Here is a 23,271-nt window from a genome sequence, read left to right on the forward strand (position 1 = left end):
ATAGTCAGTTGTCTTCCGGGGGCCAGAGCAGGCGACATTGAAGGAAATTTGAAACTGCTGGCTAAGGCTAAGCGTAAATTTGGTAAGATTGTAATTCACGTCGGCAGTAATGACACCCGGTTACGCCAATCGCAGGTCACTAAAATTAACATTGAATCGGTGTGTAACTTTGCAAAAACATTGTCGGACTCTGTAGTTTTCTCTGGGCCCCTCCCCAATCGGACCGGGAGTGACATGTTTAGCCGCATGTTCTCCCTGAATTGCTGGCTGTCTGAGTGGTGTCCAAAAAATGAGGTGGGCTTCATACATAATTGGCAAAGCTTCTGGGGAAAACTTGGTCTTGTTAGGAGAGACGGCATCCATCCCACTTCGGATGGAGCAGCTCTCATTTCTGGGAAATCTGGCCAATTTTATTAAATCCTCCAAACCGTGACTATCCAGGGTTGGGACCAGGAAGCAGAGTTGTAGTCTTACACACTTCTCTGCAGCTTCTCTCCCCCTGCCATCCCCCCAATACCCCATCCCCGTAGAGACGGTGCCTGCTCCCAGACCACCAATAACCAGCAAAAATCTATTTAAGCATAAAAATTCAAAAAGAAAAAATAATATAGCACCTTCAACTGCACCACAGACTAAAACAGTTAAATGTGGTCTATTAAACATTAGATCTCTCTCTTCTAAGTCCCTGTTAGTAAATGATATAATAATTGATCAACATATTGATTTATTCTGCCTTACAGGAACCTGGTTACAGCAGGATGAATATGTTAGTTTAAATGAGTCAACACCCCAGAGTCACACTAACTGCCAGAACGCTCGTAGCACGAGGCGGAGGATTAGCAGCAATCTTCCACTCCAGCTTATTAATTAATCAAAAACCCAGACAGAGCTTTAATTCATTTGAAAGCTTGACTCTTAGTCTTGTCCATCCAAATTGGAAGTCCCAAAAACCAGTTTTATTTGTTGTTATCTGTCATCCTCCTGGTCGTTACTGTGAGTTTCTCTGTGAATCTTCTGACCTTTTGTCTGACTTAGTGCTTAGCTCAGATAAGATAATTATAGTGGGCGATTTTAACATCCACACAGATGCTGAGAATGACAGCCTCAACACTGCATTTAATCTATTGTTAGACTCGATTGGCTTTGCTCAAAATGTAAATGAGTCCACCCACCACTTTAATCATACCTTAGATCTTGTTCTGACTTATGGTATGGAAATTGAAGACTTAACAGTATTCCCTGAAAACCCCCTTCTGTCTGATCATTTCTTAATAACATTTACATTTACTCTGATGGACTACCCAGCAGTGGGGAATAAGTTTCATTACAGTAGAGGTCTTTCAGAAAGCGCTGTAACTAGGTTTAAGGATATGATTCCTTCTTTATGTTCTCCAATGCCATATACCAACTCGGTGCAGAGTAGCTACCTAAACTCTGTGAGTGAGATAGATTATCTCGTCAATAGTTTTATATCCTCATTGAGGACAACTTTGGATGCTGTAGCTCCTCTGAAAAAGAGAGCCTTAAATCAGAAGTGCCTGACTCCGTGGTATAACTCACAAACTCGTAACTTAAAGCAGATAACCCGTACGTTGGAGAGGAAATGGCGTCTCACTAATTTAGAAGAGCTTCACTTAGCCTGGAAAAAGAGTCTATAAAAAAGCCCTCCGTAAAGCTAGGACATCTTACTACTCATCACTAATTGAAGAAAATAAGAACAACCCCAGGTTTCTTTTCAGCACTGTAGCCAGGCTGACAAAGAGTCAGAGCTCTACTGAGCTGAGTATTCCTTTAACTTTAACTAGTAATGACTAGTCATGACTTTCTTTGCTAATAAAATTTTAACTATTGAGAAAAAATTACTCATAACCATCCCAAAGACATATCGTTCTCTTTGGCTGCTTTCAGTGATGCTGGTATTTGGTTAGACTCTTTCTCTCTAATTGTTCTGTCTGAGTTAATTTCATTAGTTACTTCCTCCAAACCATCAACATGTCTATTAGACCCTATTCCTACCAGGCTGTTCAAGGAAGCCCTACCATTAATTAATGCTTCGATCTTAAATATGATTAATCTATCTTTATTAGTTGGCTATGTACCACAGGCTTTTAAGGTGGCAGTAATTAAACCATTACTTAAAAAGCCATCACTTGACCCAGCTATTTTAGCTAATTATAGGCCAATCTCCAACCTTCCTTTTCTCTCAAAAATTCTTGAAAGGGTAGATGTAAAACAGCTAACTGATCATCTGCAGAGGAATGGTCTATTTGAAGAGTTTCTGTCAGGGTTTAGAATTCATCATAGTACAGAAACAGCATTAGTGAAGGTTACAAATTATCTTCTTATGGCCTCAGACAGTGGACTCATCTCTGTGCTTGTTCTGTTAGACCACAGTGCTGCTTTTGATACTGTTGACCATAAAATTTTATTAGAGATTAGAGCATGCCGTAGGTATTAAAGGTACTGCGCTGCGGTGGTTTGAATCATATTTATCTAATAGATTGCAATTTGTTCATGTAAATGGGGAATCTTCTTCACAGACTAAGGTTAATTATGGAGTTCCACAAGGTTCTGTGCTAGGACCAATTTTATTCATTTTATACATGCTTCCCTTACGCAGTATTATTAGACAGCATTGCTTAAATTTTCATTGTTACGGAGATGATACCCAGCTTTATCTATCCATGAAGCCAGAGGACACACACCAATTAGCTAAACTGCAGGATTGTCTTACAGACATAAAGACATGGATGACCTCTAATTTCCTGCTTTTAAACTCAGATAAAACTGAAGTTATTGTACTTGGCGCCACAAATCTTAGAAACATGGTGTCTAACCAGATCCTTACTCTGGATGGCATTACCCTGACCTCTAGTAATACTGTGAGAAATCTTGGAGTCATTTTTGATCAGGATATGTCATTCAATGCGCATATTAAACAAATATGTAGGACTGCTTTTTTGCATTTGCGCAATATCTCTAAAATTAGAAAGGTCTTGTCTCAGACTGATGCTGAAAAACTAATTCATGCATTTATTTCCTCTAGGCTGGACTATTGTAATTCATTATTATCAGGTTGTCCTAAAAGTTCCCTGAAAAGCCTTCAGTTAATTCAAAATGCTGCAGCTAGAGTACTGACGGGGACAAGAAGGAGAGAGCATATTTCACCCATATTGGCTTGTCTTCATTGGCTTCCTGTTAATTCTAGAATAGAATTTAAAATTCTTCTTCTTACTTATAAGGTTTTGAATAATCAGGTCCCATCTTATCTTAGGGACCTCATAGTACCATATCACCCCAATAGAGCGCTTCGCTCTCAGACTGCAGGCTTACTTGTAGTTCCTAGGGTTTGTAAGAGTAGAATGGGAGGCAGAGCCTTCAGCTTTCAGGCTCCTCTCCTCTGGAACCAGCTCCCAATTTGGATCAGGGAGACAGACACCCTCTCTACTTTTAAGATTAGGCTTAAAACTTTCCTTTTTGCTAAAGCTTATAGATAGGGCTGGATCAGGTGACCCTGAACCATCCCTTAGTTATGTTGCTATAGACTTTGACTGCTGGGGGGTTCCCATGACGCACTGAGTGTTTCTTTCTCCTTTTGTTCTGTATGCAGCACTCTGCATTTAATCATTAATGATTGATCTCTGCTCCCCTCCACAGCATGTCTTTTTCCTGGTTCTCTCCCTCAGCCCCAACCAGTCCCAGCAGAAGACTGCCCCTCCCTGAGCCTGGTTCTGCTGGAGGTTTCTTCCTGTTAAAAGGGAGTTTTTCCTTCCCACTGTCGCCAAGTGCTTGCTCACAGGGGGTCGTTTTGACCGTTGGGGTTTTTCCGTAATTACTGTATTGCTTTGCCTTACAATATAAAGCGCCTTGGGGCAACTGTTTGTTGTGATTTGGCGCAATATAAATAAAATTGATTTGATATATATATATATATATATATATATATATATGTATATATATATATATATATATATATGTATATATATATATGTATGTATGTATGTATGTATACACACGAGGTCTGTTAGAAAAGTATCTGACCTTTTTATTTTTTTCAAAAACCATATGGATTTGAATCACGTGTGATTGCATCAGCCAAGCTTGAACCTTCGTGCGTATGCATGAGTTTTTTCACGCCTGTCGGTTGCGTCATTCGCCTGTGAGCAGGCTTTGTGTGAGCAGTGGTCCACCCCTGTCGTCGGATTTTTATTCTGAATAAATGTCTGAACGATTTGGAGCTTTGCTGCATCAAATTTTTCCAGAAACTGTGCGAGATCTCCAGGTGGACACCATTCGGAAAATTCAGATGGCTTTCAGGGACGATTTTATGGGGATTACACAGATTAAGGAGTGCTCCAGCCGGTTTAAAGACCGCCCACAGCATCTGAGAGCGCGGCGCACTTGGAGTGCCGATCGACAGGCTGAAACAACCAGATCGTTTCCAACGTGAAGGCTTTGTTGATCCGGGACGTCGTCTGACTTACACAACAATGGCAGATGACGTGGACATCAGTACTTTTTCGGCACATTCCACTGTTACAGGAGTTTTTTCATGGAAAGAGGAGCGGAGGGATGCGCAACCGTGCTGCTCATGGCGCGGCACAAAACCACCTCCGTGTTGGTCTCACAGGGCGGCTTTCAGACGGCTTTCGGTGGCTTTTCAGTCGTGTGACTATCCGAGAAATTGTGCATGAGCTGGACATGCCCCAACATGTCCTGTGAGGCTTCATCACGGCATTGCTTTGCTCCATGCGGCTCCACCGTGACGCGCGGAATTCCTCCGCACGTCTGTCTCAGTGTGCCGAAAAAGTGCTGATGTCCACGTCTTCCGCAATTTCTGTGCTAGTCAGAGGACGTCCCGGATCAACAGAGCATCCAGTTTGGAAATGAATAGCACATTCCACTGTTACAGGAGTTTTTGTCATGGAAAGAGGAGTGGAGGAATGCTCCACCGTGCCGCTCATGGCGCGGCACAAAACCACCTCCGTGTTGGTCTGCATGGCGCAAAGTAATGCCGTGATGAAGCCTCACAGGACATGTTGGGGCATGTCCAGCTCATGCACAATTTCTCGGATAGTCACACGACTGAAAAGCCACCGAAAGTCGTCTGAAAGCCGTCCTGTGAGACCAACACGGAGGTGGTTTTGTGCCGCGCCCCTCCACTCCTCTTTCCATGAAAAAAACTCCTGTAACAGTGGAATGTGCCGAAAAAGTACTGATGTCCACGTCTTCTGCCATTGTTGTGTAAGTCAGACGACGTCCCGGATCAACAAAGCCTTCACGTTGGAAATGATCTGGTTGTTTCAGCCTGTTGATCGGCGCTCCAAGTGCGCCGCGCTCTCAGACGCTGTGGGCGTCTTTAAACCGCCTGGAGCACTCCTTAATCTGTGTAATCCCCATAAAAGCGTCCCTGAAAGCCATCTGAATTTTCCGAATGGTGTCCACCTGGAGATCTCTCACAGTTTCTGGAAAAATTTGATGCAGCAAAGCTTCAAATCGTTCAGACATTTATTCGCAATAAAAATCCGACGAGAGGGGTGGACCACTGCTCACACAAAGCCTGCTCACAGGCGATTAACACAACCGACAGGCGTGAAAAAACTCACGCATACGCACGAAGGTTCAAGCTTGGCTGATGCAATCACACGTGATTCAAATCCATATGGTTTTGAAAAAAATAAAAAGGTCGGATACTTTTCTAACAGACCTCGTATATATGTATATATGTGTGTGTGTGTATATATACATATATATATATACACACACACACAGTAGTGTTCAGAATAATAGTAGTGCTATGCGACTAAAAAGATTAATCAGGTTTTGAGTATATTTCTTATTGTTACATGGGAAACAAGGTACCAGTAGATTCAGTAGATTCTCACAAATCCAACAAGACCAAGCATTCATGATATGCACACTCTTAAGGCTATTAAATTGGGCTATTAGTAAAAAAAGTAGAAAAGGGGTGTTCACAATAATAGTAGCATCTGCTGTTGACGATCCAAACTCCAAATTATTATGTTCAAACTGCTTTTTTAGCAATCCTGTGAATCACTAAACTAGTATTTAGTTGTATAACCACAGTTTTTCATGATTTCTTCATATCTGCGAGGCATTAATTTTGTTGGTTTGGAACCAAGATTTTGCTTGTTTAATAGTGTGCTTAGGGTCATTGTCTTGTTGAAACACCCATTTCAAGGGCATGTCCTCTTCAGCATAAGGCAACATGACCTCTTCAAGTATTTTGACATATCCAAACTGATCCATGATACCTGGTATGCTATATATAGGCCCAACACCATAGTAGGAGAAACATGCCCATATCATGATGCTTGCACCACCATGCTTCACTGTCTTCACTGTGAACTGTGGCTTGAATTCAGAGTTTGGGGGTCGTCTCACAAACTGTCTGCGGCCCTTGGACCCAAAAAGAACAATTTTACTCTCATCAGTTCACAAAATATTCCTCCCTTTCTCTTTAGGCCAGTTTATGTGTTCTTTGGCAAATTGTAACCTCTTCTGCACGTCTTTTATTTAACAGAGGGACTTTGCGGGGGATTCTTGCAAATAAATTAGCTTCACACAGGCGTCTTCTAACTGTCACGGCACTTACAGGTAACTCCAGACTGTCTTTGATCATCCTGGAGCTGATCAATGGGTGAGCCTTTGCCATTCTGGTTATTATTCTATTCATTTTGATGGTTGTTTTCCGTTTTCTTCCACGCATGTTTTTTTTTTTTCTTTTTTCCATTTTAAAGCATTGGAGATCATTGTAGATGAACAGCCTGTAATTCTTTGCACCTGCGTATATGTTTTCCCCTCTCCAATCAACTTTTTAATCAAACTACGCTGTTCTTCTGAACAATGTCTTGAACGTCCCATTTTTCTCAGGCTTTCAAAGAGAAAAGCATGTTCAACAGGTGCTGGCTTCATCCTTACATAGGGGACACCTGATTCACACCTGTTTGTTCCACAAAATTAACAAACTCACTGACTGAATGCCACACTACTATTATTGTGAACACCCCCTTTTCTACTTTTTTTTGCTAATAGCCCAATTTTAAAGCCTTAAGAGTGTGCATATCATGAATGCTTGGTCTTGTTGGATTTATGAGAATCTACTGAATCCACTGGTACCTTGTTTCCCATGTAACAATAAGAAATATACTCAAAACCTGGATTAAACGTTTTAGTCACATAGCACTACTATTATTCTGAACACTACTGTGTGTGTGTGTGTATATATATATATATATATATATATATATATATATATATATACATACACACACACACACAGTGATCCCTCGCTATAACGCGGTTCACCTTTCGCGGCCTCGCAGTTTTGCGGATTTTTTTTTGTGCAGTTTTGCATTCTTTTTTTTTTTACAGCACATTGTGTTCTGCGTCCTTATCAGGCGAACCGGTCGCTGCACCGGTCAGCATCACCACGATTGCTCTCACTGCCTCTGATGTGCTTACTGAGTCTGCCTGGCTTGGTAAACGCAGCAGCGGGCCACTCACATGGCCCTCCTGTCTGCTGTGTGGAGCTGCGCCAAATCTGGCAACAGGTCCAGAGACTACGCTTGCTGTTTTGATGCAGATGTTGACCGCAGCCTCAGAGCTCCGTGGCCACCGAGAGAGGACTTGGATTCTTTGCGGGTCCCGCAACCGTACCTCCGGAGGCAGTGAGCGAAGGGAGAGTTCTGCGTGTGTCTGTTTATAATCTTGTCACCCAGAAGAAAAAAAGAGTGTTTACACAGGAGAGAAAAGTGAGAAAATGTTAATGCCTGTTTGAGAAAAGTGTATAAAGTGTGTAGTGAGGGGTTTTACAGCCTTAAAACATCTATAATAATTGCAAAAAATAGCGCTGACTACTTCGCGGATTTCGCTTATCGCGGGTTATTTTTCAAATGTAACTCCTGCGATAAACGAGGGACCACTGTGTGTGTATGTGTGTGTGTGTATATATATATATATATATATATATATATATACACACACACACACACACACACACAGAAAATAGGGATGTCATGGTACACAGAAATCACAGTTTGGTTCATATTTGTGTTTAGACATCACAGTTCTGTACGAGTTTGATACAAGAGCTTTAATCGGAGCAGCACAGAGCTGCATCAGACACATTAACACTGTAACACAAAGTGTAAGTATGAACTTTTCTCATTAAACGTTTATGAACTTGATTACATCTCTTGTCATTGGGACACATTTACTGTGCCGTGTGTTGTGTTTTCTTTGTTTCTTTGTGTTGCGTGATGTGTGGAGCCAGATTCCTTTCAATATTTTGTCTAAGTTTGTTTTACGTTTGTGCAAATGACTGCATCTCATATAATCTCAATCTGTACAGAAGTGAAATTACTGTACATAGTGTCACTATTTGGTGGCCATCTCATCTGTGAAATTTTACACTATTTCATAGAAAACATCAGTTTATAAGTTGGTGGCACTTTCTTTGTAAATTCAAATGCGCACTGATTTCATCCTGGGGCAGTAGTTCAACACAAACGTGTATCAATATACCTTCACATTCAGGTTCATGTTTTGAAGAAAATGGAAAATGAACCAATTCAGTTTATGTTTTCAAAGTTTCTGATTGGAATAGTCCATTCACTTACTTTATTTGCCTGGTTCCCAGTTTCCTCTTTTCGCCTTAGACACACACTCGGGGTCAGAGTTGACCACACCTGGCCATGCCTCCTGCACAGAGCATGTAACTAGAGTGAGACAGTCTGTGGACATGAGATGAAGTGTCAGTGATTTATGGAAACAAATAAGCACACATCTATAATCAATAATGTGCAGAGCCATACTACTGCATATTTACAGAGGAATCCCTTAAATGGTGATGCAAGCACCAAATTCAGTGCAAATACTCCTTAGACATTACTCTTTTGGAAAAAAAAAAAACGGACTGGCCACTTGAATTTTCTATAGGCGGCCAGGTAGGAGTCAATTGAAGAATAACGGGTGAAAATTTAAAAATGCTCTAATCATATTGAAACCTATACCACATTATTTGTCTGAACATAACGATTCCAAAAAGGTATAGTTTGGAATTATGTGACTAAATGTTATGGCGTTATGGGGTAAAAACATTAAGAATGGTGACATAGGTCAATTTGAGTTTGAACAGACACTCGGGGCCCGTATGTCAACTTCAACTTTCTCTTTGCGGAAAGTTGAAGTTGCTTCAGTTTTGGCAAAAAGTGATGCACATTTTTGTTTGAGTTTATAGTGTTTTTAAAAGGAATAGTTTGCACCGTGGGTCATGCTTAGTCACCATGTAATGGGGTAACATATGTCACATGTCATAGAATTGAATGGACATTGACAATGTTTGACCTTTACTGTGGAGACCAAACATTCAACACAGTCAAAACTAGTCCATTATACTATTGTACGGTTCAATACAAATACATGTATTGTAACAGGCAAGATATTTTGTTACAAATATATTTTGTTACGGACAGAATGTAATGAAGTACAAATACTTTGTTACAGTATTTAAGTACATTTTTTATGTATCTGTACGTTACGTATGTATACTTTTGATTTTTACTCGTTACATTTTGCAGCAGAGGTCCAGGAAAGCATAAGGAGAAAGAGGTTGGCGAAAAAGTTTTGGGATAGTCGGAGAGATGGAGAAAGTAGACAGGAGTACAAGGAGATGCGGCGTAAGGCGAGAAGAGAAGTGGCAAAAGCAAAGGAAAAGCCATATTGCGAGCTGTACAAGAAGTTGAATAGTAAGGAAGGAGAAAAGGACTTGTACCGATTGGCCAGACAAAGGGACAGAGCTGGAAAGGATGTGCAGCAGGTTAGGGTGGTAAAAGATGCACATGGTAATGTGCTGACAAGTGAGGAGTGTGTGCTGAGAAGGTGGAGGGAATATTTTGAAGAGTTGATGAATAAAGAAAATGAGTGAGAGAAAAGGCTGGATGATGTGGTGAGAGTAAATCAGGAAGTAAAAGAGATTAGCAAGGAAGAAGTGAGGGCTGCTATGAAGAGGATGAAGAGTGGAAAAGCAGTTGGTCCAGATGACATTCCAATGGAGGCATGGAAATGTCTAGGAGACATGGCAGTAGAGTTTCTAACCAGATTGTTTAATAAAATCTTGGAAAGTGAGAGGATGCCTGAGGAGTGGAGACGAAGTGTGTTGGTTCCTATTTTCAAGAACAAGGGTGATGTGCAGAGCTGCAGTAACTACAGAGGCATAAAGCTGATCAGCCACAGCATGAAGTTATGGGAAAGAGTAGTAGAAGCTAGGCTTAGAAAACAGCTGAAGATCTGTGAGCAGCAATATGGTTTCATGCCGAGAAAGAGCACTACAGATGCAATGTTTGCTCTGAGAATACTGTTGGAAAAGTACAGAGAAGGACAGAAAGAGTTACATTGTGTGTTTGTGGACTTAGAAAAAGCTTATGATAGGGTGCCAAGAGAAGAGTTGTGGCATTGTATGAGGAAGTCTGGAGTGGCAGAAAAGTATGTTAGGGTAGTGCAGGACATGTACAAAAATAGTGTGACAGCGGTGAGATGCGCAGTCGGAATGACAGACTCATTCAAGGTGGAGGTGGGACACCAAGGATCAGCTCTGAGTCCTTTCTTGTTTGCAGTGGTGATGGACAGGTTGACAGATGAGATCAGACAGGAGTCCCCATGGACTATGATGTTTGCAGATGACATTGTGATCTGTAGTGAGAGTAGACAGCAAGTTGAGTCTAGTCTGGAGAAATGGAGATATGCTTTGGAGAGAAGGGGAATGAAAGTCAGTAGAAGCAAGACTGAGTACATGTGTGTGAATGAGAGGGAGCCCAGTGGAATAGTGCAGTTACAAGGAGTAGAAGTGGTGAAAGTAGATGAGTTTAAATATTTGGGGTCAACTGTTCAAAGTAATGGAGAGTGTGGTAGAGAGGTGAAGAAGAGAGTGCAGGCAGGGTGGAGTGGGTGGAGAAAGGTGGCAGGAGTGATTTGTGACCGAAGAATATCAGCAAGAGTGAAGGGGAAAGTTTACAAAACAGTAGCGAGACCAGCTATGTTGTATGGTTTAGAGACAGTGGCACTAACAAAAAGACAGGAGGCAGAGCTGGAGGTGGCAGAGCTGAAGATGTTGAGATTCTCTTTGGGAGTGACAAGAATGGACAAGATTAGGAATGAACCTATCAGAGGGACAGCTCAGGTGGGACGGTTTGGAGACAAAGTCAGAGAGGCGAGATTGAGATGGTTTGGACATGTGCAGAGGAGGGACCCAGGGTATATAGGGATAAGGATGCTGAGGATGGAGCCACCAGGCAGGAGGAGAAGAGGGAGACCAAAGAGGAGGTTTATGGATGTGCTGAGAGAGGACATGCAGGTGGTTGGTGTGACAGAGGAAGATACAGAGGACAGGGTGAGATGGAAACAATTGATCTGCTGTGGCGACCCCTAACGGGAACAGCCAAAAGACAAAGAAGAAGACTCTACTGCATTTCTTGTCTTTTACTTTTCTAGTCCACATCATTTTGTGAAACTTATGTTTACTGTTTCCACAGCTTGTCAACAGATCCACTACATTTTGCAGTAAGTTAGTGTTTGTTGCATTATGCACAACCTCTGAAAAGGGAGAAATCCTGCATACTGTAGTATAGTACTGATTTCAGTGTTTTGGACTGCTTATGTGTCTGTCACACAAGGTTTTTTTTGTGTTTTTTGTAAACTGAAGTATAAAATCAACATTGTTAAAAGGAAATGGAATAAATCTTTTAAAGATCACTTTTTACAATATCCTGAATTGTAAGTCATAATGTAACACAGACTACGCTTACATGCCGTTAATATTCGGGTTAAGGTCAATATTCCGGTTTCTGAATCATTAGGAATAACCCGTTTACATGCATAAGCAGACAGTTACTCCTGTATACATGGTCATTGGTATCATTTGGAATATCCCCATCTAAACAGCGACGCACGTCTTCCACCGGTGCTTGATTTGGTCTGCCGTTTGTGCAAATCCTGCTTCGTTTAATCCTGCTTCGTGTAAAACCCCTCACTACACACTTTTCTCAAACAGGCATTAACATTTTCTCACTTTTCTCTCCTGTGTAAACACTCTCTTTTTTCTTCTGGGTGAGAAGATTATAAACAGACACACGCAGAACACAATGCGCATGCTCTCCCTTCGCTCACTACCTCCGGGGGTACGGATGCGGGACCCGCAAAGAATCCAAGTCATGGCCATGGAGCTCTGCGGCTGCAGTTAGGTTTTTTTTCCGCAAGAAATCTATCCTTGCGGGCTGCCTCCGCATCAAAACAGCAAGCGTAGTCTCTGGACCTGTTGCCAGATTTGGCGCAGCTCCGCACAGCAGAGAGTTGGGCGGTGTGAGTGGCCCGCTGCGGTGCTTACCGAGCCCGCAGACTGAGTAAGCGCATCGGAGGCAGAGCAATCGCGGTGATGCCGACTGGTGCTGCGACTGGCTCGCCTGATAAGGATGCAGAACACAATGTGCTGTTTACATCTGCTTCTGTGGTGTCAGGTGGGTTGCGTGCACCGCATACAAGTAGTTGCCGTACTCCGTACCAAGATTCCTTGCGGATAGGACATGCGCAGAAGACAAAATAATGGTCCTTTCTATAGGGATCTCCCGATGCGCGTTTACATGACCTGATATTCGGGTTAGAAAAGGAGTAACCCAGGGGTCTTATTCGGGTTTTTAAAAACCGGAATATGAGCATATTCGGGTTTTTGTGGGTGTTTACATGGCTGTGCACAACCGGGTTATTGCTAATATTCCGGTTATGAAAGGGTTATTGGTTGCATATAAACGTAGTCACAGATAAGACGCATAATTACATTATCCTAAAACTAGCTTAATTAAAATGCAAATCTGTACTGCTTTTATTAGAATATGGACAATAATCAGTATGCATATACTTTTACATGTAATATTTAAAAGTACATTTAAAAGCAGGTAATATTTACTTTTACTTAAGTAGTGTTGTCATTGTCGAACTTATACTTTTACTAGAGTAAATATTTCTTAGGTTATTTGTACTTTTACCAGAGTACTGAGACTCAGTACATCCTCCACCACTGGTTACGGATATTTTTGGTAATTTGAAAACCACGATGTCTGTGTGTGTGTGTGTGTGTGGTTGTGTGTGTGTGTGTGTGTGTGTGTGTGTGTGTGTGTGTGTGTGTGTGTGTGTGTGTGTGTGTGTGTGTGTGAGAGAGACACATTGCTGCCATGGGAAGCTGGTGCATGAGTAAAGGTCCCCTAACACTTGCACGACTCGCAATTCCACGCACATCATTGTGACGATCCCACCCGCTGTGTTCCCAGCTGGGCGCCGTGCTTTGTTCCACTGGCTGCCACGTGCTCTGCACTGCACGCTGCATCTGTAAAATAATTATTTCGTAACAGATTAATCATTTTCTCTGCGAGTTGGCTGTTGAAAATGGCTCTGATCGCTTCCTAGATCACAGAGGAGCACTCCAGCTGCAGTTGCACTCACGTATGCTGAACGACATGGAGAAAGCATTTGGAACCATCTAAAAAGGTAATTATTTGTCATGTTTATATTGTAATGGCTTGCTAAAACGGTTGCATGTTCTTTCCTTCTTGTGAACAGCTATAAATGTTGTATGGCTGGGGGGGCCTGGCTGCCTTTTTGTTTCTGTCTTTTGGTTTTCCTTCCAGGTGGCTTGCATTTGGGACTGAGTGGCTGTGTTGCTGAGGTTATCAGGACCTCACCCTGATCACCTGCGGCTCGTCAGGACTCACAGCTGTGGTGCATCTATATGGATTGGAACATGGTGGCATTTAAGACTGGAGTATACAGTGTGTATTTGCCAGAGACTCGACCTTGTGACCAGACGGGTGAGATCGTCGTCTCGGGAGCCATCTCATCATCAGTGGATGTAGATAACGTCCAGGGTTTGATGCACGGTCTGTGAAAGAGGAGGGGGTGAGGTCTCACGCTCGTCAGCACACTTCCTGACGTACGTTAGATTTTGTGACTAACATTTATACAGTCAGTAAATGTGGTGTCCCTCACACCTTTATTATATTGAGCTGTATGTTAGTCATGTATCGGCTTCCACTGCAGTGGAGTTTTGTGAACGGGATGTTCCATGCCTGCAGGTTGGGAAGCTGATTAGTAATCAAGCCAGGAAGTGTTTGCTGTTTGTACACCTTTAAGTGTTCTCTCTGTGTGTAGAGTGTGGACTCACATAATGGTTCCTTCTTTCACAGACTCGGTTTGTTGCGGCCACCTGGGGGGTGTCGGCGGGGTCCTTGGGTCCGAACAGCTTCTGGCTCCGGACCGTTAGCGCTGCTGGGAGCGCACCACGCCAGACCGCACTTTCTGTTATTTTTGTATCACTGTTATGTATTAAATTCAGTTAGCCTTTGTACCGTGCTCTGCTTATTTCATACTGGGTCCTTCAAACGCTGGTCGGTTCTCCGAGCTGCGTCCGACACATAACAATAAAAGTATGTTTGTGATAGATTTAACATCTTGTTTTAATCATTCTGATGTGGTGCGCTGATGCAATCACTTGAACTGTTCACTTCTTGTTTACGCGCCTTGACGACCTGCGCGTAGTGGGCGTGTGGGCGTGCGTAGTGCGCGTGTGGATCACACAACATTGCAGCATTTATGCGTGAATGATTTTTTGAACATTTCAAAATTCTCTTTGCAGAATTGCACGTGCCGGGCCCATCTCACGTTACGTCTACACCCATTAATGACGAGTTTACTCATGACACAGAACGTGCAAGTGTGTGCATCAAAGTTGTGCAAGTGTCAGGGGGCCTTAAGGGTCTTGGTGCTGTAGTTTGAGAAAGTTTGGACTTGTTAGTTATTCTGAAGGCACATTGGTGTTGTGGCATTAGATTCATGACAGTCATATTTTACTGTCATATCTTTGCTTTTTGGCACACAGTGGAGCATCTGGTCCACAAGGATTCAACAGAAACAAACTGCTGTCTGCACAGGGGTCTGCTGCAGGGCTTTTGTCACTCTCTTAGACATCCTATCCTCCAGTGAGATGTGCAGGACATTTTTATAGTGAAGCCATACTAGTGCAGTGCTGCAGTGCCTCTCAGGATTGGAATGCTTCTTGATGAGAGCTCTTTATAAAACCCTGTGGTGCTCTTTCATTTCCCCTTCCTATTTTGCAACTCCTGTGTTGATGCAGCATGTAATTGCTATCAGGTTAAATATGTGTTGGTGGATGTGAAGCTCAGGAAGAGATTAGGTCACAATATTTTAATACTGCCATCGTCTATCATTGCTGAAGACTTTAAAAGGATGCTGACAGTAACTGAGTGTGACAGAAGAGACAGAGGGACATGGAGCAGATGAATACATGGTGTCTTTCAAAATGCCATTTGACACACATGCTTTTTCTTTGTCAAACACGAACTCTTAAGCCTTGGTCCCACCAAATAATAAAGTCATGAATAATGAGCCATGTATGGATTTGTCAGTGATTATTCAAATAATGATCCATGTATAAATCTATCACGTATCCACTATGAAGAAGCCTCTATGTGCCTCTAAGTACCTCATATCAGCCTCTAATGAGCCACGATTGACATGCCATTTGAGCCCCATCCAGCCTCGAATGGCTCGTGTCGCCACATGATCCATGTGAAGCCACATATGATCCATGTAGCGCCATTTAATGCGACGTTGGTACACATTTAGGCATGGGTTTGGTCCAAACCTCCAGCCCTCCCACACTTGGTCCCTTTAAAGTGAGGGTTTTCAATTCACAGCATCCATTCAAGATGTCACATTTTTTAAACACAGTCCAAAAAAAGACACTCCTGCACAGTCTTGTGCATCTGTGCATCAGGCTGCACTTCATCTGTGTTCCAGAGTCATTAAATGCAGCAGTTCTGCATGTTGATCAGGTCTCTGTCACCAAAGAAAAAAAAGACACCACAGTCACAGTGAGGTGGCCGCTTTACGAGTAATTATATGCACCCACAACTGTGTGGATCACCCCCCCCCCAAAAAAAGAAAAAACACAACACAAAACACATCCATAACCAGACCAGCTAGAACCAAACCACAGGTTCCTGGACAGTCTCCTCTGCGTTTCTCGCTGGCTTTATTTCTTCCACGACTTAGTCATTTTGACACCGGTGATCCAACTTTTAACTTTGTGTTCATACGTTATTGTCTGCAAAATCGCTCTTTTGCGCCCTCGTGTTCTGCGTAAACGCTTGTCTTCAGTGCGAGGCATTGCGTCAGTGTGTACACAGTGGAGCTCATCTGATCTATTATAACATGATGTTAAATCTATCATAAACATACTTTTACAGCTGCTTATAAAGAAGGACTGAACATGCAACTGTTTTACCAAACCATGGCGATATAAATATTACAAATAATTACCTTTTAGGCTGTTGCAAATATGTTCTCCACCTCATGTTGCACTCAAGAGACAGGAAAAAAGGGTCCTAGTGGAACAGTCCTCTGTGATTCCAGAAATGATTAGAGGTGTTTTCAACATCTAAACTCTGACAGAAGATATTTAATCCGCTACAAAATAAATTTAATAATAAATTTATTTTATATACAGTGTTATTTTATATACAGTGCACAAAGAAGGTGGGATTGTCACAACGAAATGCGTGAGAGGGCGGAGCCAAAATAGCCTGTCCAAAATAGCCTGTCCTGTCATCGTAGCTGCCAGGTGCTCAGATGGGCTTTGAACAGCCTCGTCCTCACTGCAAACATGCCTCTGAAATCCTTGTAGTCTTTATAGTAAAGCCCCTTTCATACTGGCCTGCTTCAAGTTGCTTCATGTGGCGTCATGACGACGCAGGAATGTCTGCATCGCAGCAGGGGTCAGAGACGAGGTGAGGACATAGCGGACGTGTACACGGTATAAAAAGTTCAACAACAATCCTGTGTGATTTATAGCTCGGCAACAATGGAGCACAGCAGGAATCATAAATTGGCGTCAGGTAGCGTTATATTGTGTGGGTGTGGCATCCAGTTATGTTAAGTACCGCTACGTTGCCTCAACTTGCGTAAAAACTACTTCCTTTCTGCGTCCAGTACTCGATGCTGAAAATCTGTGAAAAATAGTCAATCCGGGAGCTGATAAAAGCATGCATAGCCTTTTCAAGGTCCTTTTGGCTTAGAAAGGGTTTGACTTTTGCAAGAGTCTCAACTGGAAAAAACTGGCTCTTACCACACTGTCAATTTGTTTCTCAAATTTTAAACAGTCGTCAAACAGCACACCAAGGTTCCTTACCACAGCCCTACGATGAGGAGCCAGGGAGCCAAGATCTGGGTCAGAGTTAGTGTTAGCTCCAAACAGAATACACTCTGTTTTGGCTTCATTAAGGTGCAGAAAATTCTGAGCCAGCCAGTCCTTAATATCCTTAAAAGAGTTATGTATGGAGTCCAAAGCACTTGTATTATTAGGCACAACTGGCATATAAATCTGAATGTCATCAGCATAAAAATGAAACTGAAGATTGTATTTAGTGATGACTGAACTCAGTGGAAGCATGTACAAAGAGAACAAGAGCGGTCCGAGGATACTGCCCTGGGGCACACCAGTGGTCAGAGGAACTGTGGAGGAGGAGAGGTCATTAACCATCACCCTGAAAGTCCTGTTGGTCAAATAAGACTGAAACCACTCCAGGACAGTCCCCCGGAGGCCAACCTGCTGGGACAGACGTGTGAGGAGGATTGAGTGATCCACAGTATCAAACGCAGCTGTTAGATCCAACATCACCAGCAGCACAGGTTTTTTAGAGTCCAAGGATAAAGAATGTCATTTTGAACTTTTAAGAGTTGACTCAGTGCTATGTCGAGATTTAAAACCTCATTGAAATTTATCTAAAACAGAGTTGTGTTCTAAAAACGATTGCAACTGATTAAAAACAACTTTTTCTAAAACCTTAGATAAAAATGATAAGTTTGATACTGGTCTAAAATTAGATAAAACTGAGCGATCTAGGTTGCGCTTTTTAAGAAGAGGCCTAACTACAGCATGTTTAAAATGGGCTGGAACTGTCCCGGAGCTGAGGCAGCTATTGATAAAAGAGAGCAAGCTCGGCTTTGTAGGCTTAGGAGAGCTGTCTGTCATATTTACTGAGCTATACACAATAACCTAGAAGAGTTTGTCTCTTTCACAGTTTTTTTCTTTGTTTCATGCTGTGTTGGACTGTGTCTGTTGTAATTTGTTGTTCAGTGGTACCAGCGTGGAATCTAACTAAATCTAAACTCTGTCTGCTGTGTTCTGCTGAATTGCAGGTACAATGTCGACACCAGGAGCTCCAATCTATCCAAACATGTAAGCAGCCTTTCAAAAACATTCTCTTTGTACAGCATGCCTCGGCTGATAATGTGAGCTTGATTACTTATATTAATCCATTACAATTTAGTGCAGCAATACAGCCGATCAGCCATAACATTGTGACCATTGACAGGTGAAGTGAATAACATTAATTACCCCATTACAATGGCACCTGTCAGTCAGTTGATATATTAGGCAGCCAATTAACATACTATGCAAGTGTACTTTTTATTATTAGCATTCATTCTTTTATTAAAGTTTTTTGTGCGTTGATTCCTGGGAAAGTCCTGTATAAATGGTTATTAAAATGACAATTATTTTTAAATGCATTTTTTTTTTTTGGTGTATAAATCACACCAGAGTATAAATTGCAGGACCCCCAAACGTAATCCCACCCCCTCTGGTCCGTCCAAAATTTATACTCAACCTGTTTACTGCAATTAAGGGGGGGGGGGGGGGCTGGCTAGAGCCTCTCTCAGCAGTCATAGGGCATGAGGCGGGGTACACGATGAACAGAACTAGTATCGCAGGGCCACATATACAACCCCAATTCCATTGAAGTTGGGACGTTGTGTAAAATGTAAATAAAAACAGAATACAATGATTTACAAATCCTCTTCAACCTATATTCAACTGAATACACCACAAAGACAAGATTTTTAATGTTCAGTCTGATAAAATTTGTTTTTTTTGCAAATATTTGCTCATTTTGAAATGGATACCTGCAACATGTTTCAAAAAAGCTGGGACAGTGGTATTTTTACCACTGTGTTACACCATCAATGCTCAAAGAACACCTGTTTGGAACATTCCACAGGTGAGCAGGTTAATTGGAAAGATGTGAGTGTTATGATTGGGTATAAAAGTAGCATCCAAAAAAGACTCAGCCGTTCAAAAGCAAAGATGAGGCGAGGATCACCACTTTGTGAACAACTGTGTGAAAAAATAGTCCAACAGTTTAAGAACAATGTTTCTCAATGTTCAATTGCAAGGAATTTAGGGATTCCATCATCTACAGTCCATAATATAATCAGAAGGTTCAGAGAATCTGGAGAACTTTCTACACATAAGCGGGAAGGTCGAAAACCAACATTGAATGTCCGTGACCTTCGATCCCTCAGGCTGCACTGCATTAAAAATCATTGTGTAAAGGATCTGACTGCGTGGGCTCAGGAACACTTCAGATAACCATTGTCAGTTATCACAGTTTGTTGCTACAACTGCAAGTACAAGTTAAAACTCTACCATGCAAAGCTAAAGCCATACATCAACAACATCCAGAAACGCCACCTCCTTCTCTGGGCCCAAACTCATTTGAAATGGACAGACGCAAAGTGGAAAAGTGTGCTGTGGTCTGATGAGTCCACATTTCAGACTGTTTTTGGAAATCATGGACGTCGTGTCCTCCGGACAAAAGATGGAAAATGACCATCCAGATTGTTACCAGCGCAAATTTCAAAAGCCAGCATCTGTGATGTTATGGGGGTGTGTTAGTACACATGGCATGGGCAGCTTACACATCTGTGATGACACCATCAATGCTGAAAGGTACATCCAGATTTTGGAACAACACATGCTGCCATCCAACCAACGTCTTTTTCAGGGACGTCCCTGCTTATTTCAGCAAGACAATGCCAAGCCACATTCTGCACGTGTTACAACAGCGAGCCTCTGTAGTAAAAGAGTACGGGTACTAGACTAGCTTGCCTGCAGTTCAGACCAGTCGCCCATTGAAAATCTGTGGCGCATTTTGAAACACAAAATACGACGACGGAGACCCCGGACTGTTGAACAACTGAAGTCGTACATCAAGCAAGAATGGGAAAGAATTCCACCCACAAAGCTTCAACAATTAGTGTCCTCAGTTCTCAAATGCTTATTGCGTGTTGTTAGAAGGAAAGGTGATGTAACACAGTGGTAAACATACCACTGTACCAGCTTTTTTGAAACATGTTGCAGGTATCCATTTCAAGTTTATCAGTTTGAACATTAAATATCTTGTCTTTGTGGTGTATTCAATTGAATATAGGTTGAAGAGGATTTGCAGATTATTGTATTCTGTTTTTATTTACATTTTACACAACGTCCCAACTTCATTGGAATTGGGGTTGTAGGCGGACAAGCACATACACATTTGCAAACACATCTGCGGTCAGTATCAAGTTTTATGTGTGTTTTTCCATGATTTTCTTTGTAAGACTAAAAACGTGTTTTCAGATTGACAGGACCATTCTTTTAGTTTTTTGTTTTTTTAGCATTTACTAGCTTATTTCAATGAGGATTCCCTGTTAACAGACACTACACTCTCTCTGCTGCAGCCTCTCACAGGCAGAGAGACACAGATTCGTGTGATCTTCTCCAGCCTCTAGGATTCATAGATCATCCAGAGGAGAGATGTAACAACAGCTCAAAATTTGTAGTTTCTTGAAATAACTGAAGAAAATATTTGTGACTTTCCATCACTGATTTATCAATAGAAATATAACAAAATGTAGATTGGGATGTGCTGGCATGTCCATGGACCCCAGAGGATTCTTGGATCTGCTGCTAATGTCTTGGTGCCACATACCATAGCACATCATGAGAGGTCTAGTAAAGTCTATGCTTTTGGCTACAGATTCTCACTCCCAAAAATATGTGACTAGTGTGAGTACCCCCATTCTGTCAATATGTGATGTGCAGGATAGAACATGACATGCAGTAGGCTCATTTCTCTCTAAAGTACACAACTGTTTGACTCCTGCGCCATCATCCCGGGACCAAACAGGAAACATTTCTCTACATTTAGGTTACAGTTATGGTTTGGATTAGGTGTTAGTTCTCCCCTGCACATTATTAAATGGTGTGTACCCAACTCATCACATATTGATAGTTGGTCATGACAAGGTTTTTGCGTAAAAATGTGACAAATTAAGTTGTGAGAATGTGTTGTTTGGATGGAAAAACAGGGATCTACACAGTATTAAGCAGGTGATTATAATGTTGTGGCTGATTGGTATGGATTTTTGTTATTGTGATGAAAATTTTATTAAATTTCTCAGATTATTTGCAAAAGAGAGTTAGTTTTCATATTGACACTGCATGCAGCATGTTGATGACAATAAACATTCAGCTGGCAGCTTTGCACCACTCTGAGTAGTGGGGGAAGTTAGCTTTCTTATATTTCTTGTTGAATGCTGCATCCTTTAGGGCCCCTTCACACATAACACAAAATTGGGAAGAAGCAGAAACTGGCTGAAAATCCACAAACAGAAAATGAAATGGGGACCTGTGAAACATTTCACCTGCTGTCGGGAGGGACACACAGTCAGACAGGCGTGCACGGTTCCAGGGCAACGGTTTCATGCCCACTCATGTTTATGCGCACGAACACAGTGCGCGCATGTGGAAAGTCTCGCACACAGCAGTGGAGCAAAAAAAAACAGAAAACCCCCCACAATTTATAATACTTAATTCCTGCTATAAAGAGCGTATTTAGTATTTATTTCGTATTTAGCCTCCACCTAGATGTACACCAGGAAGTAATGAAATGACGTGGATTACTGTTTTCCCTTTTATGTTTTACATGAATTACCTGATGTGCTTGTCTCATGAACAGATCAGCCAGGCTCTCATCATGAAAAGCCTGCTCCTGTGTCATGTAGAACTGGCTCTTTTGTCATGGCTCCTTTGTCAGCCGGCCTGGCATGTCCAGCGCGCAGTGATCCGGTGGTGACCGCGTTGCAAATGTGATATGTGTTTTAATTATTACAATGTGGGAAAATCCTGCAGTTGCACACACCTCGCAGTGGTGTCCAGCATTGCGGTGCACTGACACGGCGGTCAGCTGACAGGCTATGTGTTTTCATTTACTTCCACGTGAGGACAGCAGGCTGACGTCCACACTTCACAGTGAAGTTATACGAGGTCATATTCTACAAGCCACTACAGGTGTTCTCCAGCTGTGACTTGCAAGCACAGATATCTAAACACCTGCAGGTCACAGGGACTCGTCCATTTGTCTGCAGACCTCGTCAGCTCACAGAAGAAAAAAATGCATACTCTGTTCCTTTGATCTGTGATTTTAATTTTATGTATGTATTATTATTTTTGTCCTGCATCTGTCTGATGTCTGTGTTTTTAATGTAACACCTTGCGTCCAGGGTCACGTCCAGCTGACATTCGGTGGTCAGCTGACAGGCGCTGTATGACCACACCAAAGCGAAAGAGCAAAGCCATCACACAATGAGTTCACGCCTTTACCCTTATTTGTTTTATCTCATTTCCACTCTTTCTGTCTGTCATGTAAACTCCAATTTATGTGGTAGAAGTGACAACAGCCTGCCCAACCAGCTCATTACTTTCACACCCTGCTGCGCGCTCAGACGCTGGCCGGTCCTCATGTGATCGTGTCTGTACATAATTATCAGCATGTCATGAGGGCATGAGCACCCACCGATACATGTGCATTGCATGTTCTCCAACTGAGTTACAGTACACAGCGGTCAGCTGTTCCAACAGCGACCGGACTCCAGAACCCTCAGCCACAGCTGACAATGTTGGATTCATGGTGTGTGTGTGTGTGTTGGTGGGGGGGCGTGATCTCTACTCTCGTGCGAATAGCCCCGCTTTTTCTAAGTGCCAAGCAAGCGGTGTTGGATGTTCGTGTATGGCACTTGGAATTTGGTCGACACCTGCCGAGAGGAGTCAAATGGGCACTCACAGGGCACTCACTGTCTGCTAGTGTGCACGAATGGTTGTGGCGACAGCTGTACGAGGTGTTTGAGGTGGCTCCAATTTTTCACGAGTGGCATGCAATTCCTCCTTCATGTGCCAGTCGGCTTCATTCATGTTATGTGTGAAGGGCCCTTTAATTTCTTCAAATTCTATAAAAAAAAACACAAATTTGTGTTGAATATCAACTTGAGGTATTTTCTTTGTGTCTCAGCAGCTTTTTGCCTTAA

At 42.3% G+C, this 23,271-nt stretch overlaps 1 protein-coding gene across 1 annotated transcript in view; it reads left to right on the forward strand.

The window, feature by feature from the left end:
- Positions 1–23,271, forward strand: part of LOC117507463 (copine-9-like) — an 863,862-nt gene that overhangs the window by 435,208 nt on the left and 405,383 nt on the right. The window contains exons 5-6 of the mRNA XM_034167340.1: positions 18,286–18,325; positions 19,363–19,365. Coding sequence (XP_034023231.1) covers positions 18,286–18,325; positions 19,363–19,365 — 43 coding nt within the window. The remainder of the gene's footprint in view (positions 1–18,285; positions 18,326–19,362; positions 19,366–23,271) is intronic.

The sequence above is a fragment of the Thalassophryne amazonica genome, chromosome 3, assembly GCF_902500255.1.
Source record: "Thalassophryne amazonica chromosome 3, fThaAma1.1, whole genome shotgun sequence".
Lineage (NCBI taxonomy): Eukaryota > Metazoa > Chordata > Actinopteri > Batrachoidiformes > Batrachoididae > Thalassophryne > Thalassophryne amazonica.